Source organism: Dromiciops gliroides, chromosome 1 (genome assembly GCF_019393635.1).
Source record: "Dromiciops gliroides isolate mDroGli1 chromosome 1, mDroGli1.pri, whole genome shotgun sequence".
Taxonomy (NCBI): Eukaryota; Metazoa; Chordata; class Mammalia; order Microbiotheria; family Microbiotheriidae; genus Dromiciops; species Dromiciops gliroides.
In genome coordinates this window covers 394,066,620-394,087,655 of record NC_057861.1, presented here as the reverse complement: position 1 = coordinate 394,087,655, position 21,036 = coordinate 394,066,620, and the positions used below count along the sequence as shown (strand labels likewise).

Genomic DNA, 21,036 nt, shown 5'->3' with positions numbered 1-21,036 from the left:
ACATGTTTTCAGTCTTTTTCAATGTATTGATCATTTGTACTGACTTTTTTCTCCTCTCCAAAACATAATAATTATCATAATTGTGAGAAAATAATTATTAATAATGGGTTTTGGGGGGAGACCGAGGGACCCAACTTAAAAGTTTAGCTCAGGGGCAGCTAGGTGGTGCAGTGGATAAAGCACCTGCCCTGGATTCAGGAGGACCAGAGTTCAAGTCTGACCTCAGACACTTGACACTTATTAGATTTGTGACCCTGGGCAAGTCATTTAACCCTCATTGTCCCACAAAATAAACAAACAAACAAATAAAAAACAAATAAAATTACAGGTCTGGTCCAAAATATTTTTTTTGTAATAAAAAAAAAAAAAGAAAGAAAGTTTAACTCAGGAACTTTAGCTGGTCTCTTTCAGAGCCAGCCCAAAAGTACAATAGAGATGAGACTGACTAGCTCAGTGAAGTAAGGAGATAAAAACAACATCTATTTGAATGCACCTTTGCCCTCAGAGGGTTTCTCCCACTATACTCTGATGTTGTCACGCTAGAGCTCATTTTAATATGGATCACCCTCAGGTCCTGTTAACCAATTGAATTGAATGATGCTAGCCAATTCGCTTTGATCAGTGTATAAGAGCCACCTCTATCAGAAGAGGAAAAGGACAGACCATGCATGAGGGGAATGCTATTCTGGGCTTTCACACTAGGTAAGGAAGGCTGTCATTGGTAAGCGATCTCCTTTTAGTACAGAATAGGCAATATGGCACTGGGGGGTTTTCAGCTTGGGTTAAATGCCATGTCGACAGCTCTTTACTAACATTTAATGATTTAATAAATGCTTAATGCCAAAAACTGGTGCAATGGCCATTAATTTAAATAGAAATATTTTAGAGACCCCAGCCTAGTCCAACAATAATTTAATAAATACAGATTGGTTCTCTGATGGGAGGAGGAGGGATGCATGGGATATTAGAGTGATGTAAGAAAAACAGAAAATATAAATACAAACTTTAAAAAAAAATAAAATGGAATAAACTGCCATTATAATTATTTGTTCTATTTCGCCACATATTCACCTCTCCCTGCATCTTCTGAAAGCAGAACTAATACCAGTGGGTGGAAGATGCTTGAGGTAGAGTGGGGGAGTGGCACAAGGGGGAGTAGGGGAATCAGAAATAGGACAGATTTTGTTTCAACATAAGAAAAAGCTTCCTAACAATTACAACAATGTAAAAATGTAATCAATTGCATCATAAAGTAGTCAATTCCCCAACACTGGAGGAATTCAAGAAGAAGCTATATGACCACTTATTAAACAAATTATATCGAGGACTGATGATCTGGGTAGGAGTTGGGATTCAGTGGTTCCTGAGGGTCCCTTCTTACTCTAAAGTTCTGTTTTTAAACACTGAGCACAATGCAGAAAGACTGTAAAATTCAGGTAACAGACAATTGTTTCTGGATTCCTTCCTTCAGTGTTGACTTGTTTTGAAAACACAAATCCATTCCCTGGTGCGTGTCTTATAATTAGTATTTGTTATTGCTTAATATTATGAGTTCTCACAATATTCTAGGTTCCAAATTACCATGTTAAAATGTCAGCTTTCTCATTCACAGAACAATAATTTGTATTCATAAAGCTGACAATTTTCCTGTTTCTTACAGGCACTGTAGCAATAGCCATTAATAGTACAGCTCCAGGCAGAGAGTTTATGTCTCTTGTTAAACATCAAGAACATTCAAGACCAAGAATATGCTAATTCTCTCATTCTTATATTACATCATGTGATATTTCCATGATTTAGTCTTTTAATCAAATGCCTTAGTGTCAAAACAACAATGATTACTAAACTGAACATCCAAATGGCTGATTGAGAATGTGCTTCCCTGAAGAAAAGAACACATTTTGGAGAACCTACAACCAAAATGTGAACTTTATTCACCCTACTAGGTGACTTATGGGGATTATTTGTCAGGAAGATAAATACGCAAGACTGAAATGGTGCCATCAATGTAAGAATCTATTTCTTTCATAAAACAAAAGTTTGGTCTCCTGGATAAAAATAGAGCTCCCACACGTGGGTGTTAATAAAGTCATATCCTGTGTAGTAGATTTAATAAAGGACAGTAAATGCCAAACCCACTTGCTACTTCAGCAGTGATGTTCGACTTTTCTCAATAAGAAGATGACAGTACAGTATATTATTATTCTTCATGAAATTTAAACCAATACACCTTTTGCCTGAGGTCTCATACATGTCTTGTGTCTTCCTGTCTTAGAGTATACTCACAGAAGAGCTCAAACTGAATCAAACACACTACATTGGACAATATATTTTAATTCCCTGAAATGCTGCCAGCTGTAGCAGATAAAAGTCTTAAGATAATGTGAGAAGAAATGCTTCTATACCTACTGTGCAATCTTCTATTCATTATATGGCAACTTACCCAGAACACTGACAAAGGCATCAAAAAGCTGAAAGGTGAGCAGAGGTTCCTTCAAGTGACCATAGTAATCTGCTATAGTTTTAAAGACATCTTTTTCGAACCCGGGATACATAGGCTGCTTCAAGTCTGAACAACTAGGCCCTGTTTAAAAAAAATAAAGAAAAAACAAAAAGGAATTTCATTAGTACAATTAAGTAGGTAATTATTTTTAGGAAAGATCAAACAAGCTTCATAAAGAAAACTAATGTTATAAACATAAATGGTTACAACAAAGATACATAGAGACTTAATGTTAGCCAATTACGCATTTTACACTCAAAGAATCAGGATGTCAGCACTGGAAAAGAGCTCAGAGATCAACTCATCCACCTCCTTCATTTTACAGGTGAGAAAACTGAGAAAGAGAAAGAAGAGAGTTGTCAAAGGACCCACAGTAAGTTAGTAGCAGAGTGTCATGGATAACTTAAAATCTATTACAAAAAAAAGCAAAAAGAATTAAACTATAGCTTAATCTCTTTTAAATGAATACCCCTATTTTCTTGTGCCTTTCTAAAAAACCTTTCTAAAAACAAAAGATATCAGTAACTTTTAGATATTCTCAAATTTTTCTTGGTCAAGATACAGTTTTGCTAAGATACTAAAGAAAACGCAATTCCTAGGGAAACTGAAAAATCTTTTCACTTGATACAGTTTTTTTGGTTTTGGTTTTGGTTTTGGTTTTGTTTTGTTTGTTTTTAAGACTAACCCATTTTAGGGGCAGCTAGGTGGCCCAATGGATAAAGCACTGGCCCTGGATTCAGGAGGACCTGAGTTCAAATCCGGCCTCAGACACTTGATGCTTACTAGCTGTGTGACCCTGGGCAAGTCACTTAACCCCCATTGCCCAGCAAAAATAAATAAATAAAATTTTTAAAAAATAACATCCAGAAAAAGGAGATTTTATAATTTGCTCCATTACCTTATTACACCTTCACAAAATCTTCCTTGTAATATGGATGACTCATCTCTGTGAGTTCACATTCAGCATCAGACACTTACTGTGTGACCCTGGTCAAATCATTTAACCCTGTTTACCACAGTTTCCTCATCTGTCAAATGAGCTGGAAAAGGAAATGACAAACCACTCCAGTGTCTTCGCCAAGAAAACCCCAAATGGAGTCACAAGAAAACAACTGAATAACAAAAAAAACTCTAAATTAAAAGCCCTTGTACAATGGCCAATGAGTTGACATACTGTTCAGGGAGCTAAATCATATCAGTCTTGGCATTCTTGACATTATAAAATAAACCAGAATAAAAGAAAGTTGCCAGAAAATAGAAGGATGGCCTACAATCACTATTTGAGGAAGCAAAGAAAGAAATTTGCAGGAGTAGGTTTTATCATATATCCAAATGCTCTAGGAAATATTATGCTATAGGATATTTGTCTATCATATATTACAGTAATAATATAACTATTTGCAAAAAGACCACCATGAAAATCAATGTTGCTCACTCACCAGCATCAGTTGCTGAGGACAAAATGGTAGAGAAATTTTATCAAGAACTTGATGTGGCAAAACTCTTCAAATCAGATCAGCCAGGTCCTGATTAGTGTAAATAACTAATCCTATCAAGTGTCACACACATTCAAATTTATGCTATCTAAAATTATAATTGTGTAAAATATGGTCATAGGTTCCATACCAAGAAAAACATGAAGTTCAGATTGAATAACGTGACAACTTAATGGGATCTATTGCTTGTAATAATCAGCACCTATAACTCTGACACTTAATGACTTCAATGCAAAGATGGGAAATGTAAGTATGGGGAGAAATAAGTGGGAAAGTATGATTTTAGGAGAAAGAAAGGAGAGAAACCAAAGACTTGTAAATTATGCAAAAGTCTAATGCTTCTATATCACAAAAACTTTCTTTAAAAAGAAAAAAATAATTAGCAGGTTATGGAAAACAATAAACAGCAGCATTAAAAAATTACCTAGGGGCAGCTAGGTAGTGCAGTGGATAGAGCACCGGCCCTGGAGTCAGGAGTACCTGAGTTCAAATCTGACCTCGGACACTTAATACTTACTAGCTGTATGACCCTGGACAAGTCACTTAACCCCAATTGCCTCACTAAAAAAAAATTTTTTTAATTACCTATATTTTAACAAAGAAAAAAAGGCATCATACTAATATGGAAATTTCTCCTGAGTCAATTATCTGGTTACAGTCAGTCCATCAACTTGTGAGAGTAAAGATCAGAATTTGTTTTAAAGAAAAGAAAAAGGAAGAATAATAGAAAAAAAAGACAGTATACAATTAGAAAGATTTGATCTTGAATTATTTAAATATATTATCAAAAATTAAAATTGGAAATGGATACCAGGAATGACATTAACAACTATTATAATGTAATTGAGAAGTTAAATCAATGCAAGTTAATTGTTCCAACAAGCAAATCAAAAGAACCCATTCCTAAACTTATGAAGAAGGGTGACAGGAAATAGTGCTTTCTCATAAAGTAGGAAAAAAGGCAGTGAAGAATAAAAACCAGTTTTAAGAAAGCTTGATAAAATAACCAACTCAAGAAAAATCATCCTAAGGACATTTGAGAATCAAAATGGAAAAAAAGGACTACTAACAAAACAAAACAAAAATGGAAAAGATTTGTGGGGGGAAAAAATCAAAACCAAAAATCATTTCGACAAACTTTTTTCTCCAACCAAAATAGCCATCAAGGAACCATCCATCCCACCTCAACCAGTCCCTGAGGTGTTATCAAAGAGACAGAAGTAGCACTAAAAAGAAAGGCAAGAGCCACCAGATTATATTAAGTATAGAGATTTGTACTGGAGGCAATACAATTGTGAGGTCCAATATTGTGGTCAGGAGAAAACAAGAGAGGCCTCAAACACAGTAGATGGACCCTCCATGACAAAATTTTGGGGAGATATGGACAAGAGTGGCACAGGTTGGGCAGGCGGGCATGATAGGTTGTGATCAACATTGTTGGAGGAAACCCCTAAAATGGTGAGATCATTGAATAACGTCTACTAGTTAATAGCATGAAATTCTCCCGTTACTTAAGAGAGCCGTGCCTCCCTTGACCTGTGTTTCCCCATCTGTTAAAAAAGAGGTTTGGACCTTCCAACCTTTAAGGTCTAAGAGTAAAAATATTCTATGATGGGAAAAGAATAGTCACTTAAATGCAAAAGATCTAAAAAAAATTGGAAAGGAGGGATCAAACAAAGAACATGCAGCAATGGGCCTGAAAATGCAAGATAACCTACCTATCTAATCAGTCGCTCTTTTGAAGGCTTTCATGGGGACCTGGATTTGTAGGTAAAATGACTTTGAAGGAGATCAAAGAACATTTTTCTGGCCAAGTGAATCCTGGTAAATTTACTGATTCTGTGAAGTGGATTCAAAAATATTGTTTGAGGTCTTTTCCTATTGTATTTACTTTATTAAATATGCACAATAGAGAACTTAACAGATATTTACTTAGTAAATGCTGTACATAAAGCACTGAAGAATACAGGACATATATATATATATATGACAGTCTATACCTCTAGAAGTTTACAACCTAAGATAATTATACTTAATACATTTAATGGTCATTATTTAATCATCAGCTTTTTCTTTACCATGGATAGATAATTCCAGTTGCTTTAATGCTTTTTAAGAGGTCCCATTTTTGAGCCTTTAGTCATCATTTAATGGCTAGGATTATCTAGTGTGAGGGAGGATTATACTACCTATTTTTAAAAAATATTTGTTTGCATTTTAATCCTATTTTATTTTATGCACCAAAAACATTATTTTGAGAAGCAGTCTTATAGGTTTCACTAAACCATCAAAGGAATCCATGAAACAAAAATGATTAAGAAGCCCTGAGCTACAGGATCACATAGGGAGGGGAAAAGAAGGGAATAAGCATTTATACAGCACTTACTTGGTACCTGACACTAGACTAAGTGCTTTTTACAAATATTATCTCATTTGATAATATTCAAAATCCTTGGCTTAGCACTGAAGATTCTGTAGATTATAGCTCCTCCTTAACCTTACAACATTGAATACAACTACTCTCCCACTCAAACATTTCATTCTATCCAAGCCAGTCTCTTTCTTGTCCCTTGGGTATGCCATGCTCATTCTTCAATTCAACATTTATTAAGTACCTACTATATGCTAGGTACTGATTGTGAGGCCCTGGGAATAGAATGATGAAAAACTCCCTGCATTGTGAGCCCTTACAACAAAACTTTCTTCACTTGGGTCACTGACCTCTGCCTGGAATCCACACACCATTCCTCTTTCTACTCAATTCCAACCAAAACCAAGTTTACCCAAGAAACCTTCCCAGATTATTCAAACTCATAGGAAACTGATAGAATGGCACTGTATTCTATTGTCATCTTGTATTCATCTCTGGTTTTCTCCTGTATCTAAGCTCTATGAGGGCAGAGACCCTGTCTTGTTATCTCTCTGTAACTCCCAGAATCCTTAGAAAAGCCCATACGTAGCAGGAACTCAACAAATATTTATTAAACTGGCATTCAATAAAATACAGGGAACATGGTCCTAAAGCAATATGACATAGGCAAATGATTTTTTGTGGGGAGAGAAAGAACCCAGGAAATGAGAAGGGTAGAAAGACAGGTGTGCTGGTAAAGATAAATGACAGGAAGAGTACTAAGTACCCAAGGTATAACACAAAATCATAGAATGAAAGAGCATGGATTCTGTTCCATGGATTCTCAGAATCTGTTCCAACTTCTTCATTTTGCAAATGGGGAAACAGAAGCTAAGAGTGGTCAAATGGTGCATCCATAGTAGAGCTGAACTTTGAACACGTCTCCTAATTCTCAGTCCAAGATACTAAGGAGTAATGAAAACAGGTGAAAAGAAAGTGGGGGGAGAAATACCTTACAATTCTACCTTGGCCCTCAGAGAGAAAAAGGGGTTAGATAGTGTCAAAAAGAAGAAAATGTAACCTTCTTGGTAGTAAAGGTCTGCAAATTGCTTCAATTATCATTTTAGTAGCAACATGTATGCAATAATGTAGATGCTAATCACAAATAATGCTCATAGATTAGAACCCTGGAAAATTATAACCTTCTTCTTCCTTTCCTTTTTTTATTGACATTATTTCAGGTCTTAGAATTATCTCTTACTGTTCTCTCTCTCAACTCTCATATCCAATAAGTAAATTCAGTCTTCCCAAAATCTCTCTTAAATCCATCCCTTGCTCTCCACTCATACTACTACCATCCTAGTACTGGCCCTAATCATCACCTTCCTGGACTATTTCAATGCCTCCAAACAGACATTCTCCCCTCTGCTCTCTCTACCATACTTATATGCCTTGAAAAGGAATGATCTTTCCCCTCTCAGATCACAAAATGAATTGTGATTGACCTTTGCTGATATACTACTCAGATGCACATATTTCTAATTTAATTATCATTATTTTTGTGAATTATATGAGCTATATGAGGCACTACAGTTATATATCTATGTTACCCAGAAACCAGCATAGTGCTCAGTCTAGAGTGAATGGAAACTTAATAATCCCAAAATTTTCATTTTAAAGTTTAAAGGGCTGCATTTACTTTAAAATGTCCCATAATTCAGACCTTTGAGTCAGAATGACTTTCTTACTAATCAAGCCAATTAGGCAAAACATTACTAAAAAACTACATCACTCATGACTTTTGTCTGTGTGGCTCCTCCCTTCACCAACGCAGACTGTGACCCTTCCAAGCCTTGGTAAACCATTTAGTGAGGTGCTGAGGCCAAAAGAAATATTCACCATCTGGTGGCCAACTCTGTGGTGTTGAACCTCTCCAAATTAGGTAAGGCCATTCCTCAGATGACACATACAGTTATTGAGACTGCACTCAAAGACTTTCCAGGGCAACTAAATGGTGCAGTGGTTAAAGCACCGGCCCTGAATTCAGGAGTACCTGAGTTCAAATCCAGCCTCAGACACTTGACACTTACTAGCTGTGTGACCATGGGCAAGTCACTTAACCCCCATCGCCTAAAAAAAAAAAAAAAAAGACTTTCCAGAGTAGTAAGACCTAATAGAGCTTACACCCTACTAGCATTAAAACCTTAGGGCTCCAGGGGCAGCTAGGTGGCGCAGTGGATAGAGCACCAGCCCCAGAGTCAGGAGTACCTGAGTTCAAATCCAGCCTCAGACACTTAACACTTACTAGCTGTGTGACCCTGGGCAAGTCACTTAACCCCAATTGCCTCACTAAAAAAAACAAAACAAAACCAAAAAAAACCCCTTAGGGCTCCATCCATGGATCCATTGGTGGAGTAGAGATTGAGGAGAGAAAACAAGATATTACATATCAGAATGCAGTCCAACAGCAAAATAATAACAACAATAATAAAATGTAAGTCAGCCTGGGGCAATAAGTGGGGCAGTAGATTGAGTGCCTGGCCTGAAGTCAAAAACACTCGTCTTTCTGAGTTCAAATCTGGCCTTAGATATTTTCCTAGCTACGTAACCCTGGGCAAGTCACTTAACCCTGTTTGCTTCAGTTTCCTTATCTGTAAGATGAGCTGGAGAAGGAAATGGCAAACCTCTCAGTATCTCTGCCAAGAAAACCCCAAAATGTGGTCATGAAGAGTCGGACACAACAGAAACCCACTAAACAACAAAAAAATCAATAAAACATTTATTAAATGCCTAATAAGTGACAGACATGTTGCTAAGTGGTGGGAATACAGAAAAAGGTAAAAGATAGTCCCTCCTCTCAAGAAACTCACAGACTAATGGGGGGAGACAACTTATAGTTGCTATGCATTGAGGTATAGCTAAAACAAAGGACAAAAACCACAAGTCATGATAATATTTCAAATGTGTGATGCTTTTTTTAAAATAACTCCCCAAGCCCAAAGGAATAATTGTGTATAACTGAGTTAGACTGAATGACGGCTTTATCTATTTGTTTTGTCTCCCCTACCACACTTAGTTCAAGATTCCATGTACATTAATTGTTCAAAAAGTCCAAATTGGCCATGTCATATGTGATAATTTGGTGGAGGGTGATGAAGAGGAGAAGAAAGGAGAAGAAAGAGAGGAAATTCAATAAATATTCACTGGGGATGATGATTTTTAGTATTATCAATCAATAACCTTTATTATACCCTTACTATGTGTCAGGCATTATGTTAAGTGTTCTCAAAAAGATGCTTGTTAGATAGAAATCATGTTTTTCTAGTTAGGCCAATAGCATTGGCTAAATTGGTAGAGCCAGTGGTAAAAGTATACTTACAATTTGCTAAGCACTTCATAGCTGATAGCACCCAATGAGGAAGTTCTTCTGTAGGAGAATGAATTAAAAATGTTACTTTAGTGAATCCCAAATAATTAAAGAAATTATAAACATGGCAGTATATATTTATATACTTTATGCTTACAAACTATGAGTTTTGTACACTGTATTAATTAATTCAATATGAGTATATAAGATATATTAAAATAGTGAATCTCTTTTACAAGAGAAAAATATAAGTATGTTTGCACAAATCAGTAGATTATCATTTTGGAAAGCAAATTATCCCAGGTTTCTTCACCCATTCTACCTTCCAAGTCTTTTGGCAAAATACACATTGTACAGTTAGTTCTAGCATTTTCAGGAGTTCATAAAATGAGGAGAAACAAAGGAGTTGACCAAATTTAACATCAAGTAGGTCAGGGCAACTAGGTGGCACAGTGGAAAGAGCACCAGCCCTGGAGTCAGGAGTACCTGAGTTCAAATCCGGCCTCAGACATTTGACCCTTACTAGCTGTGTGACCCTGGGCAAGTCACTTAACCCCAATTGCCTCACCCCCAAAAAAAAAAATCAAGTAGGTCCCATGAAATTGATTACTTAAATCACCTAATTAATGCAAAAATCCACAAACTCAGCATACAAGTCTTACTTATCTATCTTTTTCTGTTTACATAGTGCTTTATTGGGGGGTGGAGCGAAGCATGCCAAGTGCATAAAATGTTGGACTTTTTTGGATCCAGGAAGTCCTAGGTTTAAATTCTGCTTTTGCCACAGACTGTTTGGGTGATGAGCCTGGGGAAGTCACTTAATACTCAATACCCTAGGCCATCAGTTCTCCAAGTGTGGTCTTGAGGACCCTTTAAGGGGGTCTATGAGGTCAAAACTATTTTCATAATAATATTAAGATGTTTACATTTCTAACATGCTAAATATCAACAGATATAATTGATGTAAACAAAAGCTCTTGGTGGGAGGGGGGTTCCTCAATAATTTTTATGAGTATAAAGGGGTCCTGAGAGCAAAAAGTTTGAGAACCACTGCTCTAGGCCTCTCTTTATTGACTGTAAGTTGCAAAGAAGATACATCCTGACTTTGTGGAAGGAATTTCCTCACCTTAGAGTTCCCTGTCCCACTAAAATCACAGTCTTTTATTTAGTATCCCTTTATTTAACCCAAGAAGTCTCTAGCTGTACATGGGGCCATGATGTTAATATTAGCTAGGGGGCGAGATGAATCAAGTACAGGACCTGGAGTGAAAAACACTTCAGTTCAAATACAGCATCAGACACTTACTAGCTGGGGAAGTCACTTAAGCCCAGTTTGCCTCCATTTTCTCATCTATGAAATAGGGATAAAAATAGCACCTACCTCCCAGGGTTGTTGTGAGGATCAAATGAATTGATTATAAAATGCTTGGCAAAGTGCCTGGCACATAAATAAGCATGCCATGAATGTCAGCTATTATTACTATTCTTGTCATTAGTATTGTTGTTGCTATTATCAAGTCAGAAGCCTCAAAGCTACTGAAATGAAGCCTGATGATAAAAATACAGATTACTATTGGTACACTGTGATAGGACTTTATTTCCCCTCTCAGAATCTTCATGGGAGTCAAGCTGATCCCCTTCCCTACAACCTTTCTCCAGTTTTAGGGATCTGCACTCCTTTCTGCCAGAACAACAAAGATATCAAATTAAAGTTTCATCAGGTTAGTAGACAGGGTCGGTTCCATTTCAAGGACTCTCACAGGTTGATTTGTGACAAAGCTATTTCATGGCAAAGACTCAGGGTATTCTCAATGCCCTTCTAAAAGGAATGACTGGTTCTCTCACTTACAAACAATACTCTTTACCAAATTAAAATATTATTCCTTCTTTGTTTTTCATTTGCCAATGGGAAGAGTGGCAAGTTGAGGGAGGATATAGATAAAGTAAACAAAGTGGGGAAGGGGGTGAAGAGGGTCCTCATTGTGACATTTCTTTGAAAAAATGGATAGAAAAGGACAAAAGGAAAACAAGAAACACCAAACCCAAGATATTTTTGAAAGCCATAGGCGGAGCTGATTAACAAATCCCAAAACAAAAGCAAGTTGCAATTTCATGTGTAGTCTATTCTATCATGCATAAGCAAATGACCATTCTTTTGTTGTTTGGAAAGTTCAGAATAAAAATTAAAATAAATAAAGTTCATTAATTAGAAAAATAATAGCTTCCCCCCCCTTCCTTTTTTTCTTGTTTTTCCAATTTGGGAAGGTAGGGGTAGGGGAGGACAAAGAAATAGAAGAGGAAAGGAAAGAAGGAAGGAAGGAAGGAAGGAAGGAAGGAAGGAAGGAAGGAAGGAAGGAAGGAAGGAAGGAAGGAAGGAAGGAAGGAAGGAAGGAAGGAAGGAAGGAAGGAAGGAAGGAAGGAAGGAAGGAAGGAAGAAAGGAGGGAAGGAGGGAAGTAGGGAGGGAGGAGAAAAAAGAAAGATAAAGGAGGGAGGGAGAAATATTTAGGCATCTTTTTTAAAATGCAGAGAAAGGAGAGTCAGAAAAAAGCACAGACAAGCAGGACAACTTTGAAAGTAAGAGAATAAAATCATTAGATACTTAGAGAGAAAAGTAAACTGCACCTAACAAGGATCTACACTTTTGCGTACAATCCTCTTTTTCTGTTTGACTATGTATGTATTAATGCCCAAAATTTCATTTGATGTTTAGTAAGTTCAGAATAAAAATAAATTTTTAAAAATACAATTCCTTTGGGGGAAGACATGGAAATGGGTTGTAGGGAATGTTTCAAATTCCATGCCTAATACACAGCACTAAAATACCTAAATTCACATTCCTATTAGTTGCACTATTTTTTATGACAATAATCAGTTTTTCGGACATTCCTTTTCCCCTAGTAGTATCCTGCTGCAGAAATAAGATTCTGGGAATAAGAAGGTTCCAGAGAGGCACCCTGCCTTCCTAACAGAAAATATAACATACATAAAACCATACTCTCCCATTACTGCCATGAACTGCCTTCAGTTCAACTCTCTCTGCTACCCAGGAATTCCCCAATTCACCACTGCCCTGACCCCCCCCCCAAGTAATATCCCATCCTAAAAAACATTGAAAAGGAGGGTTTGGACTAAAAGAGAATCAAGAAAGGGGCTATGCTAAGCTCTAGCTCATCCCCATGTCTAACCCAGGATGAGTTCATCTCTGGTCCATCAAAGAGAAAGTGAAAGAATTCTATGTCCATAGAGAAGCTCAAATCTACTTCAGGGAAAGTCCCTGTCCTTACATTGAATCTGACGATGTGAAAATTGACCTGAACTCCCTGATGGGTCCCAGACTTATCCACTTCCTCAAGGACCCCTGTGAAGCCAACCTTTCCACAGTGAATCTATGCTGGGCTGGCCTATGTTCAAAAATAAAAGCTCTGAGTTGGAAAGAAGTTCCTTGAGCCTTTCGTTATTTTCTAGGGAATTTGTGAATTTAAAGAACTAGTAGAAAGATTTGGAAGAAGAAAGGAAAAAGAAGTAAGAAAGAGAGTAATTAGGGTTAGTATGTCTTTTTTTTTTTAGTGAGGCAATTGGGGTTAAGTGACTTGCCCAGGGTCACACAGCTAGTAAGTGTCTGAGGCCGGATTTGAACTCAGGTCCTCCTGAATCCAGGGCAGATGCTTTATCCACTGCGCCACCTAGCTGCTCCCCCCAGTGTGTATTTTTAATTAGGAAAATAAAAACTAAATTATATAGAATAATAATAACTAACATGTATATAAGTTAGCTATTATTATGCCTTAATATGTACCAGATGTTATTTATGTATGGTATTATTATATCATTTGGGGTTTTATGCTTGTTTGAACTTAATCATAACTTTTTGAGGTAGGTACTATTATTACCTTTATTTTAGAGATGAGGAACCTGAGACTGAGGGACAGCTAGGTGGTACAGTGGATAAAGTGTTGGGCCTGAAGTCAGGGAGACCTGATTTCAAATCCGACCTCAGACACTTACTAGATGTGTGACCCTGGCCAAGTCACTTGACCTTGTTTGCCTCAGTTTCCTCATCTGCAAAATGAGCTACAGAAGGAAATGGCAAACTACTCCAGTATCTCTGCCAAGAAAACCACACGTGGGATCACAGAGTTGTACACAGCTGAAATGAATAAACAAGTATCTAAGGCAGGATTCTAACTCAGGTCTTCCTGGCTTCAAGTCTAATCCTACAGGGCCTCCTGTGTCAATTAGTAAGACAAACATATTGATTAACAGATTGTAAACTGAGGCAACTAGGTGGCACAGTGGATAAAGCACCAGCCCTGCATTCAGGAGGACCTGAGTCCTCCTGACACTTGACACTTACTAGCTGTGTGACCCTGAGCAAGTCATTTAACCCTCATTGCCCCGCAAAAACAAACAAAACTAGATTGTAAGCTATCAAAGCTGATATAATACCATGTTACCAAAAAAGTATAGAACAAAGCATTACTATGTGCTCACTTGATTTATCTGTGAGGATGACAACTCCCTGCTTACTAACACTGTATACATTGTGGATGATAAACTTTGAGTTGACAAGCTTTGTATCCAATACTTCTTCCAGGGAGTCCAATTCGAGGATTTTCTGTAAACTTAAAAAAATAATAATTAATAATACCTTAATTCTTGAAAAGACATGAAAAATGTCTCAAAATATGACATGATGAGACAGCAATCTCTATAATATGTTCCTTGCATATTTATTACCTCTGTGATTTCATGGAGAAAGGAGGGCATGGATAGATAGGGTGATGACTGACTTATAGTTATTAACACACTGATGCTTCACTCTGATGGTAATATAAATCCTTGAATGCCAAAGACATCACTTTACAAGTAAAGATATGAAAACTACTGATGAGCCAGCTTAGTCAGTGATTAGAAACTGCCATGAGGATATTTTTGGGGGGAGAGAAAAATGCTGTTCTATTCATAATATTAACTTTCATTAAATACAGCATTTCATATAAGAAGGAGACCAGATTTTCCATTCCCTGCCTCATTAAGCTAAACACTTAATTGTTATTGGCAAGTATGCGGAATTCTCTGGGCTTAGATAAGCACCCTGATCTTAACCATCATGGTATATGAATGGAAAATGGAAAACTCCTAAGCTTTAGTGAAATCTTTTCTCTATGCATCACTGCAACAAAATAGAGCAAACAAAAGTTGAAACTAAAGCTTAATAGTAAATACATCTAATTAGTATAAACAATATGGATTTAATTTTCCAACTGCAGAAAATAAACCACAGGCAAATCTGTGTAGCAATAAGAGCAGAGGGATGTTCCTGAACGTTTCAAGGCCACATTTCAAGAGAGCCAAATACACTTACTGTGATAACGTCATAGACTTCCAGATCTCCTCCACATTGGCCTCTGTCAGTTGTCTCCGGTAGACAAGGCGGCAGGCAGGTACTTCTCCAATTGCAATACTGTGTCTCTTATACCACGATTCAGAATTCTACTCAGCCCCACAACACCACCCCCCAAAAGAAAAAAGTTAATATGAAACATTTCAATATAAAAATGCAGTTCTTTACTAGCAAATTATTGTTCTGTGACTAGGATCACATCTAAACTTAATTTTAAACAAACAGTTATAATTAAGTGCTAACTACCCTGACAATCCAGATATAAGGGGTAGGGGGTGGTGGTGGTGGTGGTAGTGGTGGTTACAGTAACATATAAATTCTCTAGGTATCTGTGTCATAACAAAGCATAGGGATGCTACAGCTCCCATGAACTACATCAGTGAACACTTAATATTGAGAATGTTGACTGTAGTTGGCCTTCTTTTCTCTGACTTAGACAATGGTTTAGAAGCATTTGGAATAAAGAGAAAACCTATCCAAATTAATGAAATTGTAGCATTTTTAAAAAGAAATATATTCATCATTTTTAAGGAATTATATATCTGATAAGCTAAGATAGAATCAGATGCCTGGATTTAATTAGATGGTGGGTGGACCCAGACTGGACTGCTTCCCTAGAGTAGCTGATGCAATGAATTCTTTTCTGAAAGACAGAGGGATTGGAAATTCCTCAGAAAGCATTCCATGATAGTAAAGCAGGTAGACTGCTCCAAATTACCACAAAATCCAAAGTAGGAGAGTCAAAATTAAAGTGACTTAAATACTTGTGATTGGCAAATTTAAAAAAAATAATTGTTACGATATTTGTCTTAAGAAATGGACTGTTGACTCTGGCTCTGACCTGATCCCAACTCTATTTTCATGACACCTTTACTAAGTTTCTCTCTTTTCATCTATGTGGGCATATTCATGAAGTTTTGCTTTCTTTCTTAAGTTGTCATAAACTATTTCAATATTCACACAGAGAATGTGTTGCAAAACTACACTCACTGGGGCAGCTAGGTGGCGCAGTGGATAGAGCACCGGCCCTGGAGTCAGGAGTACCTGAGTTCAAATCCAGCCTCAGACACTTAACACTTACTAGCTGTGTTCCTGGGCAAGTCACTTAACCCCAATTGCCTCACTAAAAAAACAAAAACAAAAACAAAAACTACACTCACTGTTGGGAGAGTGGGAATGATGTAGATGAAAAATGTATAATATGTGTCCTAGATAATGACTCATCAATACATTTGTTATTCAGTCATATCAGTAATGCCCAACTCTTCATGACCCCATATGGGGTTTTCTTGGGAAAGATACTGGAGTGGCTTGCCACTTCCTTCTCCAGCTCATCTCCTTCTCCAGCTCATCTGACAGATGAGGAAACTGAGGCAAACAGAATTAAGTGACCTCCTCAGGGTCACACAGCTAGTTAGTGTCTGAGGCTGGATTTGAACTCGGGGAGTGCATGGGGTAGGATTAGAACTCAAGGATTCCTGACTCCAAGGCCAATGCCCTATCTATCCACTGTGCCTCCTATCAGTATCAATCAAAAATTACCCTATGCAACAGCCTCCCTTCTCCTCAGCCCATTCTGAATTGTAACAAGCATGACACTGATATCAATTATAATTTCTTCCTCCAAAAGCTAAATGAAACCAGGAGACACTAGTTTGAATTTGTTCTCACCAAGAGGAAGACACTAGTACTGGGATGGAAATGATGGGAACATTGGGGAGAAACAATCAATGTATCTTCAAAAGATGTGATCCACAACAGGAAAACTGGAAATAATTTCAAATACACCCTTGAGCTATGGAGAGAATACCTTTAGGAAGTCCCTAAGAACACTGGGTAGACACCTCTTGGAAGATTTAGGATTGGACATGGACAGGCTGAAATTTGTCAGAAAAAGTCTGCACAAGCATGAGATCACAGACCCAATAAGGTATCTAAATAATGTAACTTGTGTGAGTGATGAAACATGTATACAGATACAGTCCAAATTAGAATAGGATAAATATTTATGAATACTACAAAATGCTATGAGGTAAAAGAAGAAAATTATCACTTTCAGCTAGAAGATAAAAGAAGGCTACATGGAGAAGGTGGCATTTGAGCCGGGTCTTGAAGGATGGGTAGAATGTCATATGGAGATGAAAGTAAGCGAATCGTCTGAGCCACGGAAATGGTTTCAGCAAAGGGATAGAAGACTGATTTAGGGGAATAGCATCCCAAATCCTAGCCTGGCTTTCAAAGTCTTCTACAATCCAAGCCTGATCTTTTAACCTTTTCTATATCATTCTTCTCCAACATAAACCCTCCACTTTATCAACATCAAAATCCCGTAGTTAAATTTGCTTGTATCAATCTTGAACCCTCTGTCAATCTAAATGTTGCTTCTTCTTCAAAACTCAAGACCCAGCTCAAATCTTACTTCTTCCATGCAAATCTCCCCATATGCTTCCACTGAAAAGGATATCTCTCTCTCCTTCCCTCCCACCTTCCCTCTCTCTCTCTCTCTCTCTCTCTCTCTCTCTCTCTCTCTCTCTCTCTCTCCTTCCCTCCCTTTCTCCCCCCCTCTCTCCTGAATTCCTATACTATCCATTACTTGTATCATTCAATACTTTAAAAATAATTAGAGCAAAACTAAATTAGAGTGAAAATAAAATTTTCATGTGTATATATCTTATTTTCACAACTAGGTTATAAGCATCTCCTCAGCACAGTGCTATGCTCAATAAATATCTGTTCAAACACTGAATGAATTCTAAGTCACAGGCAGAAATAGCTAAAAAGATGGATAAACAATAGAACTGAGATACTAAATATGATTTTTTTCTCAAAACATACAAGATAGCTAACCTACAACAATAAAGATATATTAGCCTTGCTAATGTTATTTCATGATCCTTCTAAGTATTTTTTAAGTCTATTATCCAGATTCAACACAAAGTTAATTAATTTTTTTAAAACACACGCAAACATATCTCTCCTTCCCTCAATATTTGCATGTAATAATCTGTCAAGTGAGTCTTTTAGACTACACAAAAATAGGAGAGTCCTTGAAAAATAGGAAGAACTTGAAAAAGGCTATAAGAAATGATGAGCTCAATGATCTTAGAAAACCATGGAAAGACTTGTACATAACAATGAAGAATGAAATGAGCAGAACCAAAAGAACATTGTGTATAGTAACAGCAATACCATTTTAAGAATGACTGAGTTAATAAGTTATTTTTACTATTATAAATACTGAAATTAGCTATGAAGGACATACAAAGATGCTATATACATCCAGAGAAACACCTCGTAAATAGATGTATAAGATCATTTTACATATACATATATGTGTGTAAACCTATATATTGAGAGAAAATAATGGGTTTTGGAATGCCCAGAGGACCTCCTGTTCAAGGGGATTATATTAAGATTGATTGAATTGACTTTGCTGATTGACTCACTTGAAGTTGACTATTGAAACCACACCTACCTGAGAGCCTGGCCCTCAGGGGGTGTGTTCTCTGAACTCTGACCTCAGGCACATTCTGCTCATAGACCACCCTCAAGTCCAGTGAACCAATGGATTTGGGTGATGCTAGACAATTAGCTTGAAGCAGTGTGTAAGGACCACCTCTCTTCCAGACCCAGTGGGAGCTTCCACAGGAAGTTACTGTCTCAGAGGTGTTCTTGTTGGCAGAGGACTTGGAGGAAGAAGCAAGCCAGGCTGATCTCTATTTTTCCTCTAGGCTAGAAGGCCAGACGGAGCTCTATTCTCTCCTCTAGGCTAGATAGGCCTTCTGAACTGTCAGAGACATGTGTACTCTCTTTACTAATATTTAATATACTTTAATAAATGCTTAATGCCCTAAAACTGGTGCTAAAGCTTCTCATTTATAAGTAGCAATATATTAGAAACCCCAGCTAATTTTCCTCAAACTTGGAACAGAAATAAGGCAAACACATTTAGTTTTATACACCACAATATAAATATATGTAAATTGTGTATAAAATATATAAATATACAATATAGGTAAATATATATAAATAAAAATAATACATGTAAAATAGGTGTTTGTATGTGTATACACACACACACATATATACAAATACAAATATGCACCTATTTGTGTCTAATGGTAGCCATCTCTAGGGTAGGAAGGGGGGAAAAGAAATCTACATGATAATATTTAAAAGGAATAACAACTTACATATAGAAGATTTGAAGTTTCATATGCAATCATCTTTTTTTATTATGCTATGTTATGGAATGGTTGTTTTATTCCATAAATTTAAAATATATTTTTTTTAAAAAAAGAGAAAAAAGGCCCCAGAATACCAGGTAGACCCAATGTTATACTTGAATACTTCAAAAGTTCTATGAGATCATCACTATGAGAACTCCAACGAGGATCAACCCACACTATTTCCTTAAACAATCTTCATGAGTTATGACATAGCTTTTGGTGCTTAGCATTCAGTTGAGCAGTCCTTGGTGACAGACACACAATCCAATATTGGGCTTGTACTTAAAGCCTTTTTAGGACTTGCTGGAGCTTGTACTATCTTGGTATTGCCTTCAAGAACTCAGAAGTAAAGTTGTTATCTATCCCTAGCATTTAGCACAGTACCTACATATAGTAGAAGTCTAAAAAAAAAACTTGTTGACAGATTGATACAAAACAAACAAAAAACAATCCTTTTCAATATGATAAAAATCTCATTATAAAAAGATCAGAGATTTCATGATGCTTTTTAAAAACAGTTATGTTACAAGCCTGATTATAAAAAAGGGGGGTGTGTGTGTGTGTGTGTGTGTGTGTGTGTGTGTGTGTATGTATATTCATTCTCAAGTCAGTCAGTGATACAGTGGACAGAGCATTGGACTTGGAGTCAAGAAAAGATACATTAAAAAAAAAAGTGGGGGAGGCAGTTAGGTGGTATAGTGGGTAAAGCGCTGGCCCTGGATTCAGGAGGACCTGAGTTCAAATCCGGCCTCAGACACTTGACGCTACCTGTGTGACCCTGGGCAAGTCACTTAACCCTCATTACCCTGCAGAAAGAAAGAAAGAAAGAAAGAAAGAAAGAAAGAAAGAAAGAAAGAAAGAAAGGAAGGAAGGAAGGAAGGAAGGAAGGAAGGAAGGAAGGAAGGAAGGAAGGAAGGAAGGAAGGAAGGAAGGAAGGAAGGAAGGAAGGAAGGAAGGAAGGAAGGAAGGAAAAGAAAACCTGCATTAGAATCCTACCTTAGGGGACAGCTAGGTGGCGCAATGGGGCAGCTAGGTGGCACAGTAGATAAAGCACCGGCCCTGGATTCAGAAGTACCTGAGTTCAAATCCGGCCCCAGACACTTGACACTTACTAGCTGTGTGACCCTGGGCAAGTCACTTAACCCCCATTGCCCCGCAAAAAAAAAAAAAGAATCCTACATTAGACATTTACTAGCATTGTGACCCTAGGCAACTTGCCTAACCCTTCTCAGACTGTTTCTTCATCTGTAAATAAGGAAATACATAATAGCATCTACCTCCAAGTGTTATTGTGAGAATCACATGAGAGAGTAGTATATGTAAAGAACTATAAATCACAATATAAATGTTAGCTATTATTATTTTAATACTATATTCCATTTCTCAGTACTAAATTATCTTAGTCTCAACAACCTCCCACTGAAGAAATTTAAGAGCAGAGAAAAAAGAATGTGGAGGATGGGTATTTCACACTGGCTAAGAGCCTAGGTAATTTCTACGACTGGCAAAACCCACTGCTGCTCAATGGATTTTTCCACTCCACAAATTCCCTCTCCTAATCTGTTCTCTCTCCACTGGTAACAGAAAAGCTAAAGATAGTGATGAGAAAAAGGGTAAAAAGATGCTATAGATCAGAGAATAAAAAGTGATGATTAGTAAGAATCAATGCAGGATCAACAGAGAGTA

The 21,036-nt window shown here is 37.1% G+C and overlaps 1 protein-coding gene across 3 annotated transcripts in view; it reads right to left on the bottom strand.

The window, feature by feature from the left end:
• Positions 1 to 21,036, bottom strand: part of DEPDC1B (DEP domain containing 1B) — a 117,749-nt gene that overhangs the window by 38,150 nt on the left and 58,563 nt on the right. For 2 of the 3 annotated variants that reach the window (XM_043979197.1, XM_043979199.1), the window contains exons 4-7: positions 15,083 to 15,210; positions 14,209 to 14,339; positions 9,729 to 9,776; positions 2,444 to 2,584 (exon numbers count right to left, since the gene is read on the bottom strand). In XM_043979197.1, coding sequence (XP_043835132.1) covers positions 2,444 to 2,584; positions 9,729 to 9,776; positions 14,209 to 14,339; positions 15,083 to 15,210 — 448 coding nt within the window. The remainder of the gene's footprint in view (positions 1 to 2,443; positions 2,585 to 9,728; positions 9,777 to 14,208; positions 14,340 to 15,082; positions 15,211 to 21,036) is intronic. The other variant, XM_043979198.1, reaches the window with a different exon arrangement.